The 19,246-nt window shown below is 39.5% G+C and overlaps 1 protein-coding gene across 1 annotated transcript; it reads right to left on the reverse strand.

Moving 5' to 3' along the window:
• Positions 1–1,225: 1,225 nt before the first annotated feature.
• Positions 1,226–18,349, reverse strand: LOC127755871 (uncharacterized). The gene is made up of 26 exons (XM_052281514.1): positions 18,014–18,349; positions 17,847–17,910; positions 17,489–17,547; positions 16,990–17,065; positions 16,842–16,913; positions 16,252–16,339; positions 15,868–16,126; positions 15,124–15,239; positions 13,757–13,971; positions 13,440–13,468; positions 12,648–12,751; positions 12,369–12,455; positions 12,006–12,206; positions 8,472–8,739; positions 8,326–8,389; positions 6,804–6,862; positions 5,467–5,542; positions 5,318–5,389; positions 5,133–5,220; positions 4,766–5,024; positions 4,402–4,517; positions 3,591–3,805; positions 2,869–2,897; positions 2,319–2,421; positions 2,151–2,238; positions 1,226–1,887 (listed from the first exon to the last, which is right to left on the reverse strand). Exons 1-26 carry the CDS (start codon positions 18,347–18,349, stop codon positions 1,686–1,688), a joined length of 3,345 nt encoding a protein of 1,114 aa, XP_052137474.1. The 3' UTR covers positions 1,226–1,685.
• Positions 18,350–19,246: the final 897 nt, after the last annotated feature.

Genomic DNA, 19,246 nt, shown 5'->3' on the forward strand with positions numbered 1-19,246 from the left:
CCGGACGAGTCAGTACTCAGTACCAGGCAGCAAGGTTCACAGTTTGGATAAAAACCGGTCGAATTTCGTGCGCTTTGACACGGCTCAGAATTAAATTTTGATTAAAATTTTAAAGGTTAAACAATATATTTGGTCAAAATTCAGTTAAAATTTATCAAAATCCGTTTTCTGCGCGCATGTTTCTTAAACGGTTAAACGATATATCTTTTATAAAAAAATATTTTTAAAAAAATTATATTAATACATTTTTCATTTTTATTTAGCTAGTACTTTTATTAATCATGTCTTAATAAGACATGCATACGTCATTTTGTGTGCCAAAAGCGCTTGGATTGTGCAAATTCCATATTTCCGCCCTAACTCGAACACAAAACCATCTTCTCCCTCGATCTTAATGTGTAGCAACTTATGGTAAAATTAAAATCATTTTAAAACTATGAATTTGGACATATCTTGTCTAGATTCACAGTGCTACATATTGAGACGAATGTAGTATTTATCTTTTGATATATTTAGAGCTCCAAATTTTAAAAACCAGTAACCAATAAATACAACCCATTCAGAATGAAATAGAAAAACGAACATGTCAAGAAATCACAAGTCCAGACAAAAAAAAAACGTAAAAATATAATTTTGGTGCGCTGCAAAAGGTTGTCCTAGTATCTCGTGATAATACTATCATTTTATCAAGTCGAAACGATACCAATCCTATCTAGTATCCTACTTTTTATAATATCTCGACCCTCCTATTCATTTCTACACGATTATATGAAATCTTAAGTATTATCTCGATTCTATGATCCCTAATTCCCTATGATCCTACAAAATATTATTCAAAATAACGTGGATTGATAATAATATAAATAAATATGCTCAAGTTTACATCGAAACCAATTAAATTTATCAAAATCATTATTATATGCTTTAATTTATATAATATATTATAATTGCTTTGTAACTTAACGTAAGTCTGACGTATCGGAATACAAATCTTAATACAAGATCCTAATAGAAGCCTAAAAATCTATAGTAAGTGAAATAGGAAAACTGAAATCTAGTGATGAGCTCGTATTGATTTGCGCAATACCAGCGGGGCAACAAAGCGAGAGAGAGTCAATATAGCACAACAACAAGAATAAGTATGCAGACGTTGGATTCTGCAGATAAAGAGTACTCCCTCTATACTTATATTAGAAGTCGTTTAGGACATGATTGTGCATACCAAGGAGTGATTAAGTAGAGATATTTTTTCATGTCTGCCCCTAATAAATAGGGATGTGGATGCATTCTAACGATAAGCAATCATAGCTCAAATGGCTAGTGCAGAGATCACTTTCTTTTTGCTTGCAATAACTACGCATACGTGATGACGAGCGCAACGGACGGCGAGCGCAGAGGCAATTGCATCCATACACGACCCCGCGGGCGAACGACGACATGTATTGTGAAAACGGACCAAGGCCTTAGAACGACATCTAATATGAGTATGGAGGGAGTATACGATTTTCAGTTCCGTCACATTTCTTTATTATTCATAGCTCGGCTACCATGTTCATATGCGTTCTGCTGCTGCCTCTGCACAACACATGAACCAGAGTTCAATGTGTCTAGGCGAGACAAAGATTCCAGCTTTTGTCACCGAGAAATTTCTTGAGCGATTTGGTTGGCCAACGCGAGAGATCGATTCACTGCGGAGCAATAAGCACGGGATCCTTCTTTCCCTTGAGAAAGTCCGAGTACCAACGAGCGGAGCGCCTCGCTCGCCGCGGCCGCGCGCCGTCGTCGAAATCCACACGGTACAGGCCGAATCGCGACTGGTAGCCTTCCAGGAGCTCGAACACGTCCACAAATGACCAAACGAAGTAGCCTCTCACATCAACCCCGTTCCTGCACAAAGCAGAGATCAATCAGAACAGCATGAGGCCTCATGTTTACGATTATCAGCTAAAATCTAAATTTTTAACTTTAAATTTAAAGTTAAATTTGGGATTATTTTCATTGTATATTATTTTTCAGCCTTCGTTTTTACACCGTTAAGAACACATGTATAAAAGTTTTATTCGAGGAATAAACCAAATGATGGGGCTGGAAGATGGATTGAAGTGAAACTCATGTAGTTTGACACACTGATACTGATGTTTGGAGATCACCTGATTGCATCCAGGACACCTCCAATGTAGCCCTTGATGTAATCCACCCTATCAGGGTCGTCGAGACTGTCATTTGTAGATCCCTTCCCTGAAGAAAAAGAAAACAGGCAAGTGAGAAAGAGTATTGTACTTCCTGTTCTGAATACTCTACTTGGAAACTGTACTTACCATTCTCCTCGATGTAAAATGGGAAATCCCCATAGGACTCTCTCAGGTACTCCAACGCTAGTTGCAATCCTTTTGGATCATTTGGATACTCCGTAGGTTCATACTGCACTCAATAAAGAGATGAGATATATGTGTCACTGCCAACAGGATGAGGTACGTATATCCAAGAGTATTTCAATTATGAAATTATCACCGCACCAAAAAAAAAATTATGACAATGATCTTCGAGTTTACTTTATTTCTTTTATACGCTTTATTGATTGCATCACTTAATGCAAAACATTACGTGTCTATCACAATTCAGTTTTTAATATAAGAAATGGGATAACCCTATGAGAATTAGGTGGCTTTGTATTAAGAAGAAAATAGGCATCCAAATTCGCTTCGATAAGGACGGGATAACTTGGGTGATCCAGGCATACATCCACACCATCGACCAACTAAGCTAGGCTAAGATCCTATCACATTTTTAGGAAGTTTTTACAAAGGTCGAAAATCAACAATGCTTATTATCTCAAAAGAAAAATCAGAGATGACAAAATTAACTTACCTTCTCCGTTGGTGGATCCGTTTTATAAACTGCATAACATAAACATATAGAACTGATAAGCTACAGACTACTTTTACTCTAGTAAAAGTGATTATGAAAAAGAAAATTTTATCATCATTAAGAAAGTAACTTAAGATACCTAAATTTGTACTAAAATTTTTGTTACCTCGAGATATACTTAGTATATGAAGATACCAAATTTTATACTTAAAAAATATGGTACCTCACGTATCTTCTCAATGGTAGTAAAACTACCCATCTGAAAATTTGTAGAATCATCTTCAGGATCATCATTGGATGACTTAGTAAAGTACTCCCTCCGTTTCACAATGTAAGTCATTCTAACATTTTCCACATTCATATTGATGTTAATGAATCTAAACATATATATCTAGCTAGATTCATTAACATCAATATAAATGTGGGAAATGCTAGAATGACTTGCATTGTGAAACGGAGGAAGTAACTTGGGATATGAAAATGTATTTTTATTCTTGTCATAGAAATATGTCATGCATTATCATTTTCTGTTATTTTCTTTTTGTCTACATACGTCTTCATACACCGTCCTTATATGAATGAATCAAACTACTCACTCCTAGAGCTACAAATTTATGAATAAAGCTTCTATTATCTTTTTTTTCGAGGAACAAGCTTCTATTATCTAAAAAAGAGCTAAAAAATTATGTTCATATTAACAGAAAATCAGAAAATTGGCTAACCTCTAGCGCTTACTGATCGATCAGCAACGTAGTCTCGAACACCTTCTACCAAAGGGCGATAGTTCACGTAGGCTGAATAGTAGTGGTTTATTCCAATGAAATCTATAGCACCCTTGATTAGTTCAGTTTGGACTTGGCTGAAGGATGGAAGACGAGAACCGATAGTTTTCTTCATTACTTGTGGGTAATCTCCAAATACCAATGGGTGCAGTATCCTGCAAACAAGAAGAGTTGTTTATCCTCTAAGGCTGTGTTCGCTGGAGCCTGTTCCCAACAGGAACAGTGCGTACGGAAAACGGAACAATCCATTAGCGCGTGATTAATTAAGTATTAGCTTTTTTTTTCAAAAATGGATCAATATGATTTTTTAAGCAACTTTCGAATAGAAACTTTTTTAAAAAAACGCACCGTTTAGCAGTTTGAAAATCATGCGCACGGAAAACGAGGGAGATAAGTTGTGAAACCTGGGATAAGAACACAACGTAAGTTCAACGGTGAGCTTATATATATTCCTGTCTATGTCAAATATCTATTATCCATTACAAAGAGGGAGCTAAAAGGAACCATTAGGTTCATTTCTAAAAATTGCTATCTTAACTGGGAAAAAAAGAGAAAGATGTGCACCGATTTATTTTGGTGGGTTTATATTATAATAGTGTTGCTTTATCAATACAATTGTATAAAAATACAGGCATTTATATATGAAAATGGAAGCAAGAGTCGTAAACTTCTACAAAATCTAGCTTTGTGCAAAATTGTGCAGTCCGCTAGTTTCAGTGTGAAGATAAAAGAGTTGCAACATTGATCATACCATCCGTACGAGAAATCCTTGTATCTTTGAGCTGCTTGCAAATCCGCAATGGAGTTTGTTAATGGATAACTCCATAAGGAAAACATGTTTATACCAACAATCCCCTTTTGTAGAGCCTACATGAAAGACAGTTTCAGAGCACTTCGAGGAATTCACATAAGAGGAGTAACAGCAAGAAAATAAGAAGGGAATCTGGACATGCATGTAGTTATTTTTGTAAAAAAAAAAAAAATCATACACTACATCTTTGAACATAATCTGTTTAACTTCTATCAGACCTATGCAATGCTTAGTACTGTTCCTAGAGAATATAAATACATTCAAAAAATACACTACTGGTATTCTTAAGCACATGATTACTCACTTGATATTTTTCTCTGTACAGTCTAACAACAGCCGCATGTGTTAGTATCATATTATGAGCTGCTATATATGGTTCCACGGTGGAGTTCCCCACTGTACATTCGGTCAATCCAAAAGGATCAGAGCAATGTCCTGGAGATAATACTCCTGTGTCGTAACCTCCAAGTGCAGCGATATTAGGTTCAGCCAAAGTAGTCCAATGCAAAACCCTGTCCCCAAACTCCCTGAAGCACACATCTGCATAAGCAGTGAAATCATCCCTGCATTGTGCCATTGCTACTGATCAGCAGTCTAGAGCTCATCCTATGGAAGCTATCACCATACTCCTACTATTTTTGTACTTCATATAGATGGTTATTGAATCTTACACGATTCTAGGGCTTAGCCATCCATCGTACTCGTCTTCCAGAGCTTGTGGGAGATCTAGATGGCAAAGCATGATATGGGGTTGAATTCCTGAAGAAAGCAGAGCAATCAACATCCATGAAAGTTCTTTCAGTTCTTTTTCGCTTTGCAATATTTACAGTTTGTAAAAGGGATTCCCAAGATTTACCTCGTTTTGCTAGCTCATCAATAACATTATTGTAGTACTTTAGCCCTTCTTGGTTGACAGCTCCCCTCCCATCTGCATATTAAGTATACATATTACACTACTAGTAACTTTATTAACAAGAATTTAGTTTTGAGTAGAAATAGCTATACTTGGGATAAGCCTTGACCAGGAGATGGAAAACTTGTAAGCCTCTAGGCCAGTTTCAGCCATGAGCTTGACATCACCCTGAAAAAGGAAGGCATGTAAAGTTCTTACAAGCCGAAGTTTTCAACTTAGGCATTGTTTAGTTCACGAAAAGAAAATTTTTGGGTGTCACATCAGATGTTTGACTAGAAGTCAGAAGGGGTTTTGGACACGAATGAAAAAACTAATTTCATAGCTCGCCTGGAAACCGCGAGACGAATTTATTAAACCTAATTAATCTGTCATTAGCACATGTGGGTTACTGTAACACTTATGGCTAATCATAGATTAGGCTCAAAAGATTCATCTCACAATTTTCGTGTGAACTGTGTAATTAGTTTTTTTATCTATATTTAATGCTCTATTAGGGTGTTCAAGGATTTGATGTGATGTTTTTGAGAAAAAATTTTGGAAACTAAATTAGGCCTTATGTTTTGATGAAGGAAAGGAGAAAAAACTAAGATGATAATTCTCATTTCGATTTGGTGAAGCATTAGGGATGGAACTTAAGGAACCATGTTTCTACCTTTAGTCGGTTGTCAGGAAAAGAAATTTGAAGATACATGAATTTGCTACAATAGTGAGGCGCGTTCACATGTCTGTAAGACATGAAACACATAGAGAGACAATATGTGGACAAGCCAATACCGGCCTGATAGCCTCATCTTTTCGCTTATACTTATGCTTATCAGCTAAATTTTAAATTTTTCAACCTTAAAGGCTCCTTTGATTTAGAGGAAAGACATAAGAATTTTGGAGGATTTCTTTTTTTTTTTGCGGGGAAAATTTTGGAGGATTTCGATTCTATAGTAAAATTTTCTATAAAGACCTTTGAAACAAATGATTGAATTTTATGTTATCATTTGAAATTCCTATGGAATGGACAATCCTATAGAGATTTTGGAGAAAATTTAGTAAGAGCTCCAACCTTTTGGAAATTTATCTTCGAGTCTATCTCTCTCATCCAATTCCTACGTTTTTCTTGCGGTCCAATCAAATGGTCCTTCCTGTGTTTTTCCTGTATTTTGCAATTATCTGTTTTGCACTTACATTCCTATCAGAATCATGCATTTTTTCTATTCCTCCATTTTTGCATTCTTACGATTCAAATGGGCCCTAAATTTGGAGTTGTTTTTGCGTTGGCGAAAAATAAGTTGATTTGGGTTTTTTTATCGTAGTTTATTTTTTAATCTTTGCTTTTAAATCGTTAAGAACACGTATATAAAAATTTTATTAACAAATTATTTTTCATTTGCAAATATGACGTGCTGCTAGTTTCTCTCTGAGAAATTTAACCGTGTACCTTGTACTTGTGGTACCCATCTGCAGCAACATCGCCTATACCTTTGTCTTTCGTTTTCCCTGATTGCACAAACAAAAATGGCAAAATTTGCTACAAGACACCGAAAGATTGCGGCCTTTGCTGTGAGACACCTGAAGATCGTGTATTTGCTCATGGACACTAAAAAAGTGGTAATTAGCTGCTGGACACTCCTTCCATTATTTTATTATTTCCGGTCAAAATGGAGAGAGAAACTTTGGTTAAAGACAAGTTTGCCCATGGGCCCACTTGTCAATCTCTTTATTTGTCCTTCTTCTTCTTCCTCTCTTTGTCTGTTCTTCTTCATCGCGAGGGGATGTGATGGGTAGCGGCGCACGGGGGCGGGCCGGCGGTCGGCGCGAAGGGAGGTGGAAGGGATGGGGGAGAGGCGGACACCGGCGTGCATCGCGGAGAGGCGGGCCGTCGTGGTGCCGGCCGGCAGCACCTTGAGGACGGCAGCGTGAGGCCGCGGCAGCGGTGGTCCAGACGGAGCAAGCTCTCTGCCGCTGGGGCGGGGGATGGCGGTCGCGACAGCGAGAAAGGGGAATGCGCGAGGAGTCAGCCGCCCGGGCGAGCTCTGATCCTCCGAGAGATTCCCGCAGCGACGACGATGTTGGGTAGCGTTGGGAACGGCCTGGTCGCATGGAAGCGGAGCTCGCCTGGGTGGCGGTCGGCTGAGGCAGAGCTCGCGGTGGCTGAGGCGGATACAGACCGAGCGGGCGGCGACGGAGGCAGCGGCCGGCGCCACGATGGCCGACCTCTCCGCCATGGCCGCCGGCGCCCGCCTCTCCCCCATCCCCTCCACCTCCCCGCGCGCCGTCGTGCACGCCGACCGCCGGCCCGCTGTCGCCACCATCTGAAGCTTCCTGTCCGCCGCGCCGCCTCCGTGCCGCTCCCGCCGCCGCCTGGAGTGCCCTCCCATCCGCGCCCGCCGCCGCTCGCCGTCGATCGGTTCCCCTCCGCTGCCGTTGCGAGGAAGAATGGGAAAAGAAAAGAAGAGAGAGAGGAAGAACAGTACGTGTCCAGGGGCATTTTGGTACTTACACAGCTCTTTCTCTCTCCGTTTTGACCAGAAATAATAAAATAATGGGAGGAGTGTCCTGCAGCTAGTTACCACTTTTTTGTAGTGTCCATGAGCAAATACACGATCTTCGGGTGTCTCACAGCAAAGGCCGCAATTTTTCGGTGTCCTGTAGCAAATTTTGCCAATAAAAATATTGTCACTATTCACTTGTTAGTACCACTGGCTCTATCTGCCACCAATGACATGTGGCCATCGAAGGTCAACCACGTATGGATCAAGAAGGTAAATTCTCAATTTTTATCTAAACGAAGATCAAATTTACACTCTTTAAAAATCTATATTCAGATAAATAATATTATAATGTATCACATTTCATACTAGGATTATTTTTTATGGAATGGATGGAGTATATGACTATGAGCATGAACAGATGATGAATAGCACAAGTGGCACAACAGCAACCCAAAAAAAAAAACTGACCTTCATGTGCGAACGTGTCCCAGATAGTAGGGCTCCTGCCATCCTCTGCAGCAGCGCCCTCATACTGCACACGCACAACAAAGGCACGCACTGTTCAGAAAACCGGGTAAGGGAAATTCGGTTCAGACAAATCTTCAGTTCGTCACCTGATATGCCGAGGTGGCGGCTCCAAAGACGAAATCCCGAGGAAAATCGCTTCTCGTGTAGCCAACAGCACCACCCTGAACAGAGAGGAACAGCAGGACGAAGAAGAAGCCAGCAGCAGCAGCAGCGCCCATGATGATCAGCAAGAAAAAAAGAATGAGAAGCAGATTCGAGCGACGATTGTGTTTCTGCAGAGAGATCAGAGATGTTTGTGATCCAGCCCGGGAAGACAATATTAAGACGTCCATAATACTATCAGTTGGTAGTTGCCTAGTTGGTGCTAGACGATGGTTGGTCCAGCGCGATTGCAGCGATGGCGAGGCTGTGGCACGGACGTCTCACCGATTTGCGGCGATGGCACGGGCGTCTCACCGAGGTAAACGAGCATTGAAAAAAGAACGTAAATATTAGGGAAGAACCTAATATCAAATAATTAGAAGGAGTAAGGTTTCGAAAAATCATATAGCCCACTATCTGATGGGGTTAGCCGAAAAACTCCTGAGCGTTTCTGAGGTAAACGAGCATTGCGCAAGCTGGTCGTGCTCCAAGCACTTGCTGTGCACAGGAGGGACAGGCCGGTTTACAGCCGAATTACTAAGCTTTGATTGGTGGCTCATTTCGTTCCTGGATCGTTGCAAATTGGTCTGCTAGATGGCAGTGTTCGGTAGGGAAACACGTCCTTTACAATACTAATCCTCTAGTTTTAAGCTGTTAATATATGAGCTTATAACCAACAGATCTATATGTCAATGATCCAAGTTGAAGAATATTACTGTACTGCAGACTCATTCGATCGGTAGTTGAGCAAATTTGTTAAATCTTTGTCTCTGGTGTGAGTGAAATTTTGGTTCGGTTGTGTGTTTAGGCTTCAGCTGTTGGTTGGATGATGATACGGCTGCACGTTCGTTTCTGATACAGTGATGACAACTGGAGTAGGGATTCTGTCTCTATTACCTATTGATTGGATGATAGCGATTACAACTCAACTTCTGAGTTCTGACACAATAGTTTTTCGTTTCGTAGTTCCTTTTACACACTAGAGCTGTGTAATTAATTGAAGAATCATCGTACTAATTAACGCTTGTCATTCAGCATTTCAGCACCATGTTTTATTTTGAGAAAATTCTCCTTGTACCCTTGTGTCCATGAATTTTACTCATTCTCTAGTTTTAGTTTAGATTTTTTATCATATTTTTTTCGTTAGTTGACCGTTAAATTTCTATAAAAAAACCATTTTGTCCTTTGGTGTAACTCAAACATATAAAAATATAGAATATATTGTTGGAGGGTAAAAATTTGTTATATAAGACTCTTATATACGTGAGTTTGTTGTGCGAGATATTATTTATCATAAAATTTATTTACACATATGACATAAAAAATAATATTAATTTATTTGTTATCAAATTATTTTACTGTAGCGTATAAATAGATTCAAATATGTTGTACTACTATAGAAAATAAGCTACATATACAATTTTAAATATTAAAAATAAATATAAATCTTTTATGTCATATCTGAAAATAATTTTTTTTATAAATAGTATTTCACATTAGAAACTCATGGATATAAAAGTCTCATACAACAAATTTCTATACTCCAAAAATTTATATATTTTTCATACCATAAGGTACAATGGATTTTTTTTTCATAAGAATTGGTCAACTAATGGAAATGGTATGGAAGGATCTAAATTAAAATTCAAATGTATACAAGGGAATTAGCAAAATTCAGTGACATAGAAGGAATTAGACAAAGTTTCAGGGATATATACGAAATTTTCTCTTATTTTAGTTGGGCTTCTAAGTGATATTGAAAGTCATTGTATCTATTATGTGAACTGAAGCACACAAGTAATGAATTTGACCCTTTCCTTATTAAAAAAAGTATGCAATATATGACATCTTTGCCATACAATTTGATAAAAAATTATATAATTATTATTTATTTTTTTATTAAATAGACTTAAGATGTATTTGATTTGTAGTCAAGAATGGATGGGCTATAGCTATTCATATTTTTAGGGATAAGGTATGGTGGTTAATTTTTTGTTTGGTTGAATGGACAGTATAGTCCAGTTTCTTATTTAATTAGATGGATGAGCATGGATAGAATAAAAACAACGAAAAATTGTATAAACCACCATAATTATTATCCTTATTTTAAGATTATGCCCATAACCTATTTTGTTTTTTAAAAAACCCACCCACCTCAACATCGCTTGTCAAAAATTGCGCCCTCCGCGTGTGTTAGTAGCTCATTCAGCACATTTCATCCGATATGGATTTGCAACCAGCCATATCAGCCAAGTTGAACTCGTTCTTAAGCTATTTCTCAACTTAAGATTGAGTGAAGGGTTTATTTGCTATGAACTAGTAGAAAAAAACATCATTCTTTAACTGAGAACTAGCTCAAATTAGACTCACCCAATACAATATTTAGATAATGAGTAATACTACTTCCTGCATTTTGCATTTTAGGTTATAAGATATTTTGACTTTGGTCAAAGTCAAACTATTTCAAATTTAACTAAATTTATAGACAAATATAATAATACTTATAATACTAAATTAGTTTTAACAAATCAATATTTGAATATATTTTCATAATAAATTTGTCTTGGGTTGAAAATGTTAGTACATTTTTCTACAAATTTGGTTAAACTTAAAACAGTTTGATTTTGACCAAAGTCAAAACGTCTTATAACCTAAAACGAATGGAGTACTAATGTTTTGTATCTTCGGATTCTATACCATAACACGCATGATCTTCGAGAAGGCTAACGCGCGATCAATCGCGGCCAGCGATCGGGTTTTTTTTTCTTTTCCTCTTTTAGTAAATCTATACACCTAAAGTTTATGAAGCAAATGTTTATAAGTCAAAAGTTTATATACCCAATTCAAATTTAAATTCAAATTCAAATATTTTATATTTTCCTCTTTTAGTAAGTTTATGCACCTAAAGTTTACACATCTAAAGTTTATCCACCTAAAGTTTGTAGAGCAAATGTTTATAAGTCAAAAGTTTATATACCCGATTCAAATTCAAATTCGGATTCAAATATTTTATATATAAAATATTTCTATACATAAAGTTTATGCGTGCAAAGTTTATGGTATAAAGCCTATACACATAAATGAGACTATTAGATTTTTTTTTCTAATTTTTTTTACTAATTTTGTGTTTTTTTTTAATTTTGTGATGGAAGGAAAAAATAGAGAGGTGTATAGGGGGAGGGGCGGGTTGATCGCTCCCCCATTAGATCCCCCCGTGATCTTAGTGCTCTTATCAATGTTAGGCAAAACATGATTTCCTGTCACCGAGCACGAGCAATTTCTTGATCAACCGATCCGTGCATCCTCTTTTTTTTTTCGAGATTTGGAGGGAGACGTTTCTCCAAACAACTTTTAAAAAGAAATTATAAACGTGTTGACGATTAAACACGAGAACTCATAATTAAAACCATATCCCCTTGCCACCACTAGTGCATCCTCCTCAAAAATCGCAGCGACAGCGAGACCGTTGCGTGAAACCTCACTGCTGAGCAATCTGCAGCGGTTGCCGCTTGCTCTTGAGGAAGTCACGGTACCAGCGAGCAGAACGCTTCGCTCGCCGCGGCAGCGCCGCGTCGTTGAAATCCACGCGGTAGAGGCCGTATCGCGTCTGGTATCCGGACAAGAGCTCGAACATGTCCACGAAGGACCAAGCGAAGTAGCCTCTCGCATTAACCCCGTTCCTGCATATGCACGCACAGCAAAGCAAAATCAATCAGAACATGTATCATCAGACAATAGGTCTTATTCAAGAATCAAGATGGTGGATTGAGCATTTGAGCTGAACCATCCGGCGTCTGAAATTTTAATTTTCATGTGGTTTTGGGCTCTGAGTTTTGGATCACCTGGTCGCATTCAGGACGCCCTCTATGTAGCCCTTTATGTAATCCACCCTGTCAGTGTCGTCGAGACTGTCATTGCTAGATGCCTTCCCTGAAAAAACAGGAAGGAGATCGAGCTTTAACCTTGAAGGCAGCAAACTTGCTCACAGCGAATTATTCATTAGTCAAGAGATTCTTAATTAGCAGGTGATCTACTAGGATGAATTGACTCCATAAAACTAAGTGAGAAACAGTATGTGCTGCTCGTTCTGATTACTCTACGGGAAACAGAAACTGTACTTTCCATTCTCCTGGACATAAATTGGCAAGTCACCATAGGACTCTTTCAGGTGCTGTAGCATTAGTTGCAATCCGTGTGGATCACCCATAGACTGCGTTGGGGCTTGCTGCAGCCAATAAAGAGAAGAGATATATGAGTGATGAGTCACTGCCAACAGGACGAACCACATAATCCCAAGAGTGTCTTAGTAATGATATTCGAATTTACTTTATTTTTGTCCCTCGCTTTATCTTTAAAAGAATAATGGATAAGAGCATAAATAGTGGTTTTAGACCGTTACTGTCTAATTTTTTTCATGTCAGATTTAGATGACATATATATACAACCGATACAATGATGTTTAGTTTTCTATAATAGATCTGTATAATCAATTATTTCACCCTATAGATGACATATATAATACATTATATAGCATTAATCCCTGGCCTCGTTTTGATGAAGCCATGTAAATATCAATATGTATTTTTTTTCACCTTGCTCTATCAATATATACGAGGCAAAGTTTTTGCCCTCTTTTAAATATATATATATATATAGCATTAAGCCGTATATTAGACTTAATCAACAGACGGCATACTTCTATATCTTTTCCACGTCACAAAAAGAAAAATCCTATGTAGCATCTTCTCCTAGAATGTGACGCCACCATTGTTTGTGCAATAAACCTTACCCCTTGCAATAAACCTTAAACACCTTTCCTGTTTATCATAATTCTGTTTTTGCAAGATTTTTTTACTAAAGTCAAAAGGCAACAATGTATCTCAATAACCTTACTGATGACCAAATTAACTTACCTGCCCCGACGATGGATCCGTTTTAGAAGCTGCATAAGAAAAACACCGAGAAAAAAATGATAAGCTATACAGTACATCTAATAACTTGTAGAATCATCTTCAGAATCATCATTGGATGACTTTACAAAGTTATTCAGCATATATGAAAAAGATAATCTATCATCACATCATAAAAGATATGACGTGCATTATCATTTTGTTTTGATTTATTTTCTTTTGTCTACCTTGATCTTCATGGGCCGTCCCTATAAAGGAATCAAGCTACACACTCCTAGGCTACAAATTTATGTGCATAATTAAATAGAAAACTGGCCAACCTCTGCAGCTTACTGATCGATCAGCAATGAAGTCTCGAACTCCTTTTGCCAAAGGGAGATCGCTCACATACAGAGAAAAGTAGTGATTTACTCCAATGAAATCTAGAGTACCCTTGACTAGTTCAGTTTGGACTTTGCTGAAGGATGGAAGACGAGAACCGATAGTTTTCTTCATTACTTGTGGGTAATCTCCAAATACCAATGGGTGCAGTATCCTACAAACAAGAGTAGTTGTTTATCCTCTAAGTTCAACGGTGAGCTTATATTCATGTCTATGTCAAGAGAACTTTTACGGTGTTTGCATTCTAAAAAGGGTAATGATCCAACGGTTCTCAATCACAGGCACCGTATAAAAGGCATTTAAGTATTAGTATAGATACTTAGATATTAAGGGTAAAAATATAATTTTGCTAGTATAACGAAAAGGGTATAATTGTCCCCCTAAATTATAATAAATACCGCGTAGGTACGACAATACGAGTTAACATCTACTAGTACCAGTTTACATGTTCTTATTTACATCATTTTCTTTTTTGCGTGGTTTCCACTAGATTTACGTTGTGTTCGAGTTAAGTCATTGACCCGACACTAGCGTTACATGTCGATCGATCGATCGATCGATCGATCTGGTCGTTGGCGCCATATCCAACTTGGAGAAGAGGAAGATGGTAGCGGGCCCTCACTAGCACCAGCGGTGGGAGAGACACAGGTGCCACTGCCGCACCGGCACTTGGCACTGTCAGTGGCGGCGGCAACGACAGGGCCAGGATGAAGACGATAGGCGGTGGCGATGGGAGTGATGCAGGTGGTAGCAGAGGTGGTTTTCGCCGCACTGGCACCTCTGCTGCTGCCATCGACAGCTACGACGGGGCGAGCGATGATGGTTGTGAACCGGTTTAAACCCTAAAACACGAATGAAGCAAAGGGAGAGAAGAAAGGAGTCGCTAAACCAACAGAGTATACCTGATTTACTTTTTTTTTCTGCATCAATACCGATTGCTACGAAGATGTACCGATTAATGGATGGAGGTATTCAATTCACATATAGTGCCCATAGTTTACCATTTAATTACTCAACCGCCATCATGTTACAATAATTTTGTTCCGTACCTTACCCTTCTATTGATCAACGGTGCACGTTATTCTATCTCCAAGTACCTTTAAGTACCTCGCAAACACCGTAAAAGGTCTCCTATGTCAAATATCTAGTATCCATCACAAAGAGGGAGCTAAAAGGAACCACTAGGTTCATTTCTAGAAATTGCTACGTTAACTTGGGAAAAAAAAGAGAGAAAATCTAGCTTCGTGTAAAATTGTGCAGTCCGCTAGTTCAGTGTGAAGATAAAGAGTTACAACATCGATCATACCATCCGTACGTGAAATCCTTGTATCTTTGAGCTGCTTGCAGATCCGCAGTGGAGTCTGTTAATGGATAACTCCACAAGGAAAGAACGTTTATACCAACAATCCCCTTTTGCAGAGTCTACATGAAAGAAAGTTGCAAAACACTTTGAGAAATTTAGATAAGAGGAATAATAGGAAGAAAATAAGAAAATAAGAGGAATAATAAAATAAATCCTTTCAACTTTTTTAGGATTGCACTTAATGACTTAAAACACACACATACTCTCACAAATGCGGCCCTTTGAAAAGCTCACACTAGAGGCAAATATCTGACCTCACTAAAAATCGTATTGATAGCATACTTGCTTAGTGCCTTAGGCCCCGTTCGATCTTCAGTTTTGAAGATGGATTTTTATGGCACGCAAAACGAGAAATCTCGTTAGCACATAATTAATTAAGTATTGACTATTATAAATTTAAAAAATGGATTTATATGGTTTTTTAACAACTTCTATATAGATTTTTTTTAAAAAAAATAACGCACTAACCCTAACAAATCCTAGATTCTCCCTAAACTTCTAGGATTGGCTTACCAGAAGATTGGCCAATAATGCACAATTTAACAATTTGAAAAGCATGCTAACGGAAAACGATGAAGTTGAAGTTTGGAGTTGAAGAATGGAACTGAGCCTTGGTATTGATTGCGGAGAATATAAGTGCGGTTAGAAATACACACTACTGATAATTTTAAGCACATTATTACTTACTTGATATTTTTCTCTGTACAGTCTAACAACAGTTGCATGTGTTAGTATCATATTGTGAGCTGCTACATATGGTTCCACACTGGAATTCCCCACTGTACATTTGGTCACTCCAAAAGGATCAGAGCAACGTCCTGGAGCGAATTCTCCTGTGTCATAACCTCCAAGTGCAGCGACATTAGGTTCAGCCAAAATAGTCCAGTGCGAAACTCTATCACCAAATTCCCTGAAGCACACATCCGCATAAGCAGTAAAATCCTCCCTGCATTGTGCCATTGTTACTGATCAGCAGTCCAGAATTCATCTACTCCAACTAGTTGTAAGCTTCAAGTATAATCACTACCAGTATAGTCATATATATATATATAGATGGTTCCTGAATCTTACACAATTCTAGGGCTTAACCATCCAGCATACTCATCTTCCAAAGCTTGCGGGAGATCCAGATGGTAAAGCATGACATGGACTTGAAATCCTGAAGAAAGCCGAGCAATCAATATTCATGAGATAGTCAATGTCACATTGGTCGATTCCGGTCTTTAGTAAGTCAGTGTTCACCAAGCAAGCTGGAGCACCGGCCCAGGTCGTGGCAGTACTTGTGATATTTCTACTTGGGACGTATTTTATTTGAATGTTTTATGGATGTTAAATACCATTAGACAGGCTACTTTTTATTGGCATTGGAAAGTGGAAACACATCACATTATGGCAGGGCAACGCTTCACAATTTAATGCCGAAGACGCAAAGCGTCACTTTTCAAAAGGAAGGAGTGCGGCTGACTGAATCCATCCATAAAACTGTCAAGGAAACGAAGTTCGTCCTAGTGCAGGTTTTGCTCGAGCAACCTCTTTTTTCTTCTTCTTTCTTTTTTGTGCTTGCTAATATAGTTCATTGTTTAAACACAATTATGTTTTATCAATACAACATGTAATGCTCTGTAATATAAGTAACCTGAAAAAGAATTTGCAAAAATTACCTCGTTTTGTTAGCTCATCTATAATGTTATTGTAGTACTTGAGCCCCTGTTGGTTGACAGCTCCCCTTCCACCTGCATATCACAACTAAGCAACAAGGAACTACTTCTTTGTTAACAAGAGTTAAATTTTGAGTAGAAATGGATGTACTTGGGATAAGCCTTGACCAGGAGATGGAAAACCTATATGCCTCTAGGCCAGTTTCAGTCATGAGCTTGACATCACCCTAAAAAATCAGGCAAGCAAAATTATTACAAGCCAAAGTTCTCAACTTAGGTCGTGTTTAGTTGCAAAATTTTTCTTCAAACTTCCAACTTTTCCATCACATCAAAACTTTCCTACACACACAAACTTCCAACTTTTCCGTCACATCGTTCTAATTTCAACCAAATTTCCAATTTTGGTGTAAACTAAACACAGCCTTAAGTTCTACCAGAAAGAAGAAAAAGGTGAAACATTCAAAGTGTAACTCGAGGAACCTTGTTCCTATGTTTAGTTCCTTCTTCAGGAAAAATATTGCAAAAACACAACATTTTGCTACAATGGCGAGACTCATTCACATGTAAGCAAGACAAGGAAAATATATAAAAGGGCAATCTTCCGAAGTCAATCCTAGCTTCTACTCCACCTAAGAAATTAAATCGTGTACCTTGTATTTGTGGTACCCATCTGAGGCAACATCGCCTGTACTTTTGTCCTTCATTTTCCCTGATTGCACATATGAAAATACTGTCACTATTCAGTTTTAGTGCCACTATTTATTTATGCTTATCAGCCAAAATTTGAATTTTTATCCTTAAATTTGAAGTTGATTTTGGGGTTTTTTCGTTAAAGTTTATTTTTCAGCATTTGCTTTTAGAATGGTACGTGATCCTGGTTAGCTCGATTGTGTATTTGTGTATGAGCATGAAGCAGCCATGAAAAGATGATGAACAACAACAGTGTCCCACGCCCGCGCGTGTGACTGTGTTCAGCACTTCAGCTTCCAGGGAGCAAAAACGACTGACCTGCATGAGTGAACGTGTCCCAGATGCTAGCGCCCCTGCCATCCTCTGCGGCAGCGCCCTCATACTGCCGCATGCACAACAAAAGGCACAGCGAAAAAAACTCAAAGCTCGCAGAAAACCAACCGAGCAAAGCAAAAATTCAGTTGAGATAGAATCATAGCCGTTACCTGGTACGCCGAGGTGGCGGCTCCAAAGACGAAATCAGCAGGGAAATCATTCCTCGTGTAGCCACCGAGAACGCCGTGCTGCACGGAGATGAACAGCAGGGCGCAGAAGAAGGCAGCAGCAGCGGCCATGGGCAAGAGAAAGAAGAGAAGCAGGGGCAGGGCTGCTGGTTGGTTGGTTCGAACTGGATTGTGTTTTTGTGCAGAGAAATCCGTGTGATCCAGTTGGGGAAGACGATAAGACGTCCTCAGCAACTGGCACGCCCAAGTTGGGACTACCAGCGCATGTTCACGTCGTACTGACGAGTGAACAACCGACTCGCTGAGGCAGACGAGCATTCATTCTGCCCCTCTGTTCTCTATGTCGGGGGCAGTGGCACGGACGCCGATCGAGCTGCCGTTCGGGTTCGGCAGCGAAACCTGGTTTAGTTTCGAGTTTCAGTGAAAAACTCAGAGATTTGCGCAATCCGATCGTGCTTACTACTACTAGTACTGATTTTACCCAGGCTCAGAGCTGTGACTAAATGCTTTGGTAAATCCTCCTTTGAAAAAAAAAATGCTTTTTAGAATTTAGGGCACTTACCATGTAAGCCACTCCTAGCAATATCCTCATGTGGGTCATATGGGCTAAGGCACCCAACGGTGAGTACTCCAACCAGCCCTATCAAATCTGAGGCAACAAGGTAGAGATAATCTAGCCCACAACGGTCCTATCCTAGCCCACGAAGCCACATGTATGTTTTTCCTCCCCTACCCCTAGCTATTTTCTTAGCCCATCCACTGATCGTCCACTTCTCCCCTCTTTTTTTCTTCGCCGCCCGTCTCTCTCTCACCTACCTCTCGCTCGTCGCTCTCCCTTTGCCCGTTGCCATCGCTGACTTCCCCACCTCATGCCGCTGCCGTCCACCACTCCAACGATCGGATCTCTCCGCCTCGCGCCATCTCCAGTTCCATTCCACTACGATGCTGTTAGCTCCGCCCCACCACGGCGCCGTCGACTCTACCCCACCGCTCCTGCCGCCGGATGGCTCCGCCCAACCGCGACGCCTCCATATCCGCCCCATCGCGCCCGCTGCCAACTCCGACCACCGCGACTCCCGCGCCCACCTCCGGCTTCGACCACCGCAACGCCTTCGATTCTGCCCCACTGCGCCCACTGCTAACTCCGACCGCCATGACACCTCTGGTTCTACCTTGCATCCGTCGCCTGCTTCGCCTCACCATGCCGAGGTGAGA

This window comes from Oryza glaberrima, chromosome 1 (assembly GCF_000147395.1).
Source record: "Oryza glaberrima chromosome 1, OglaRS2, whole genome shotgun sequence".
Lineage (NCBI taxonomy): Eukaryota > Viridiplantae > Streptophyta > Magnoliopsida > Poales > Poaceae > Oryza > Oryza glaberrima.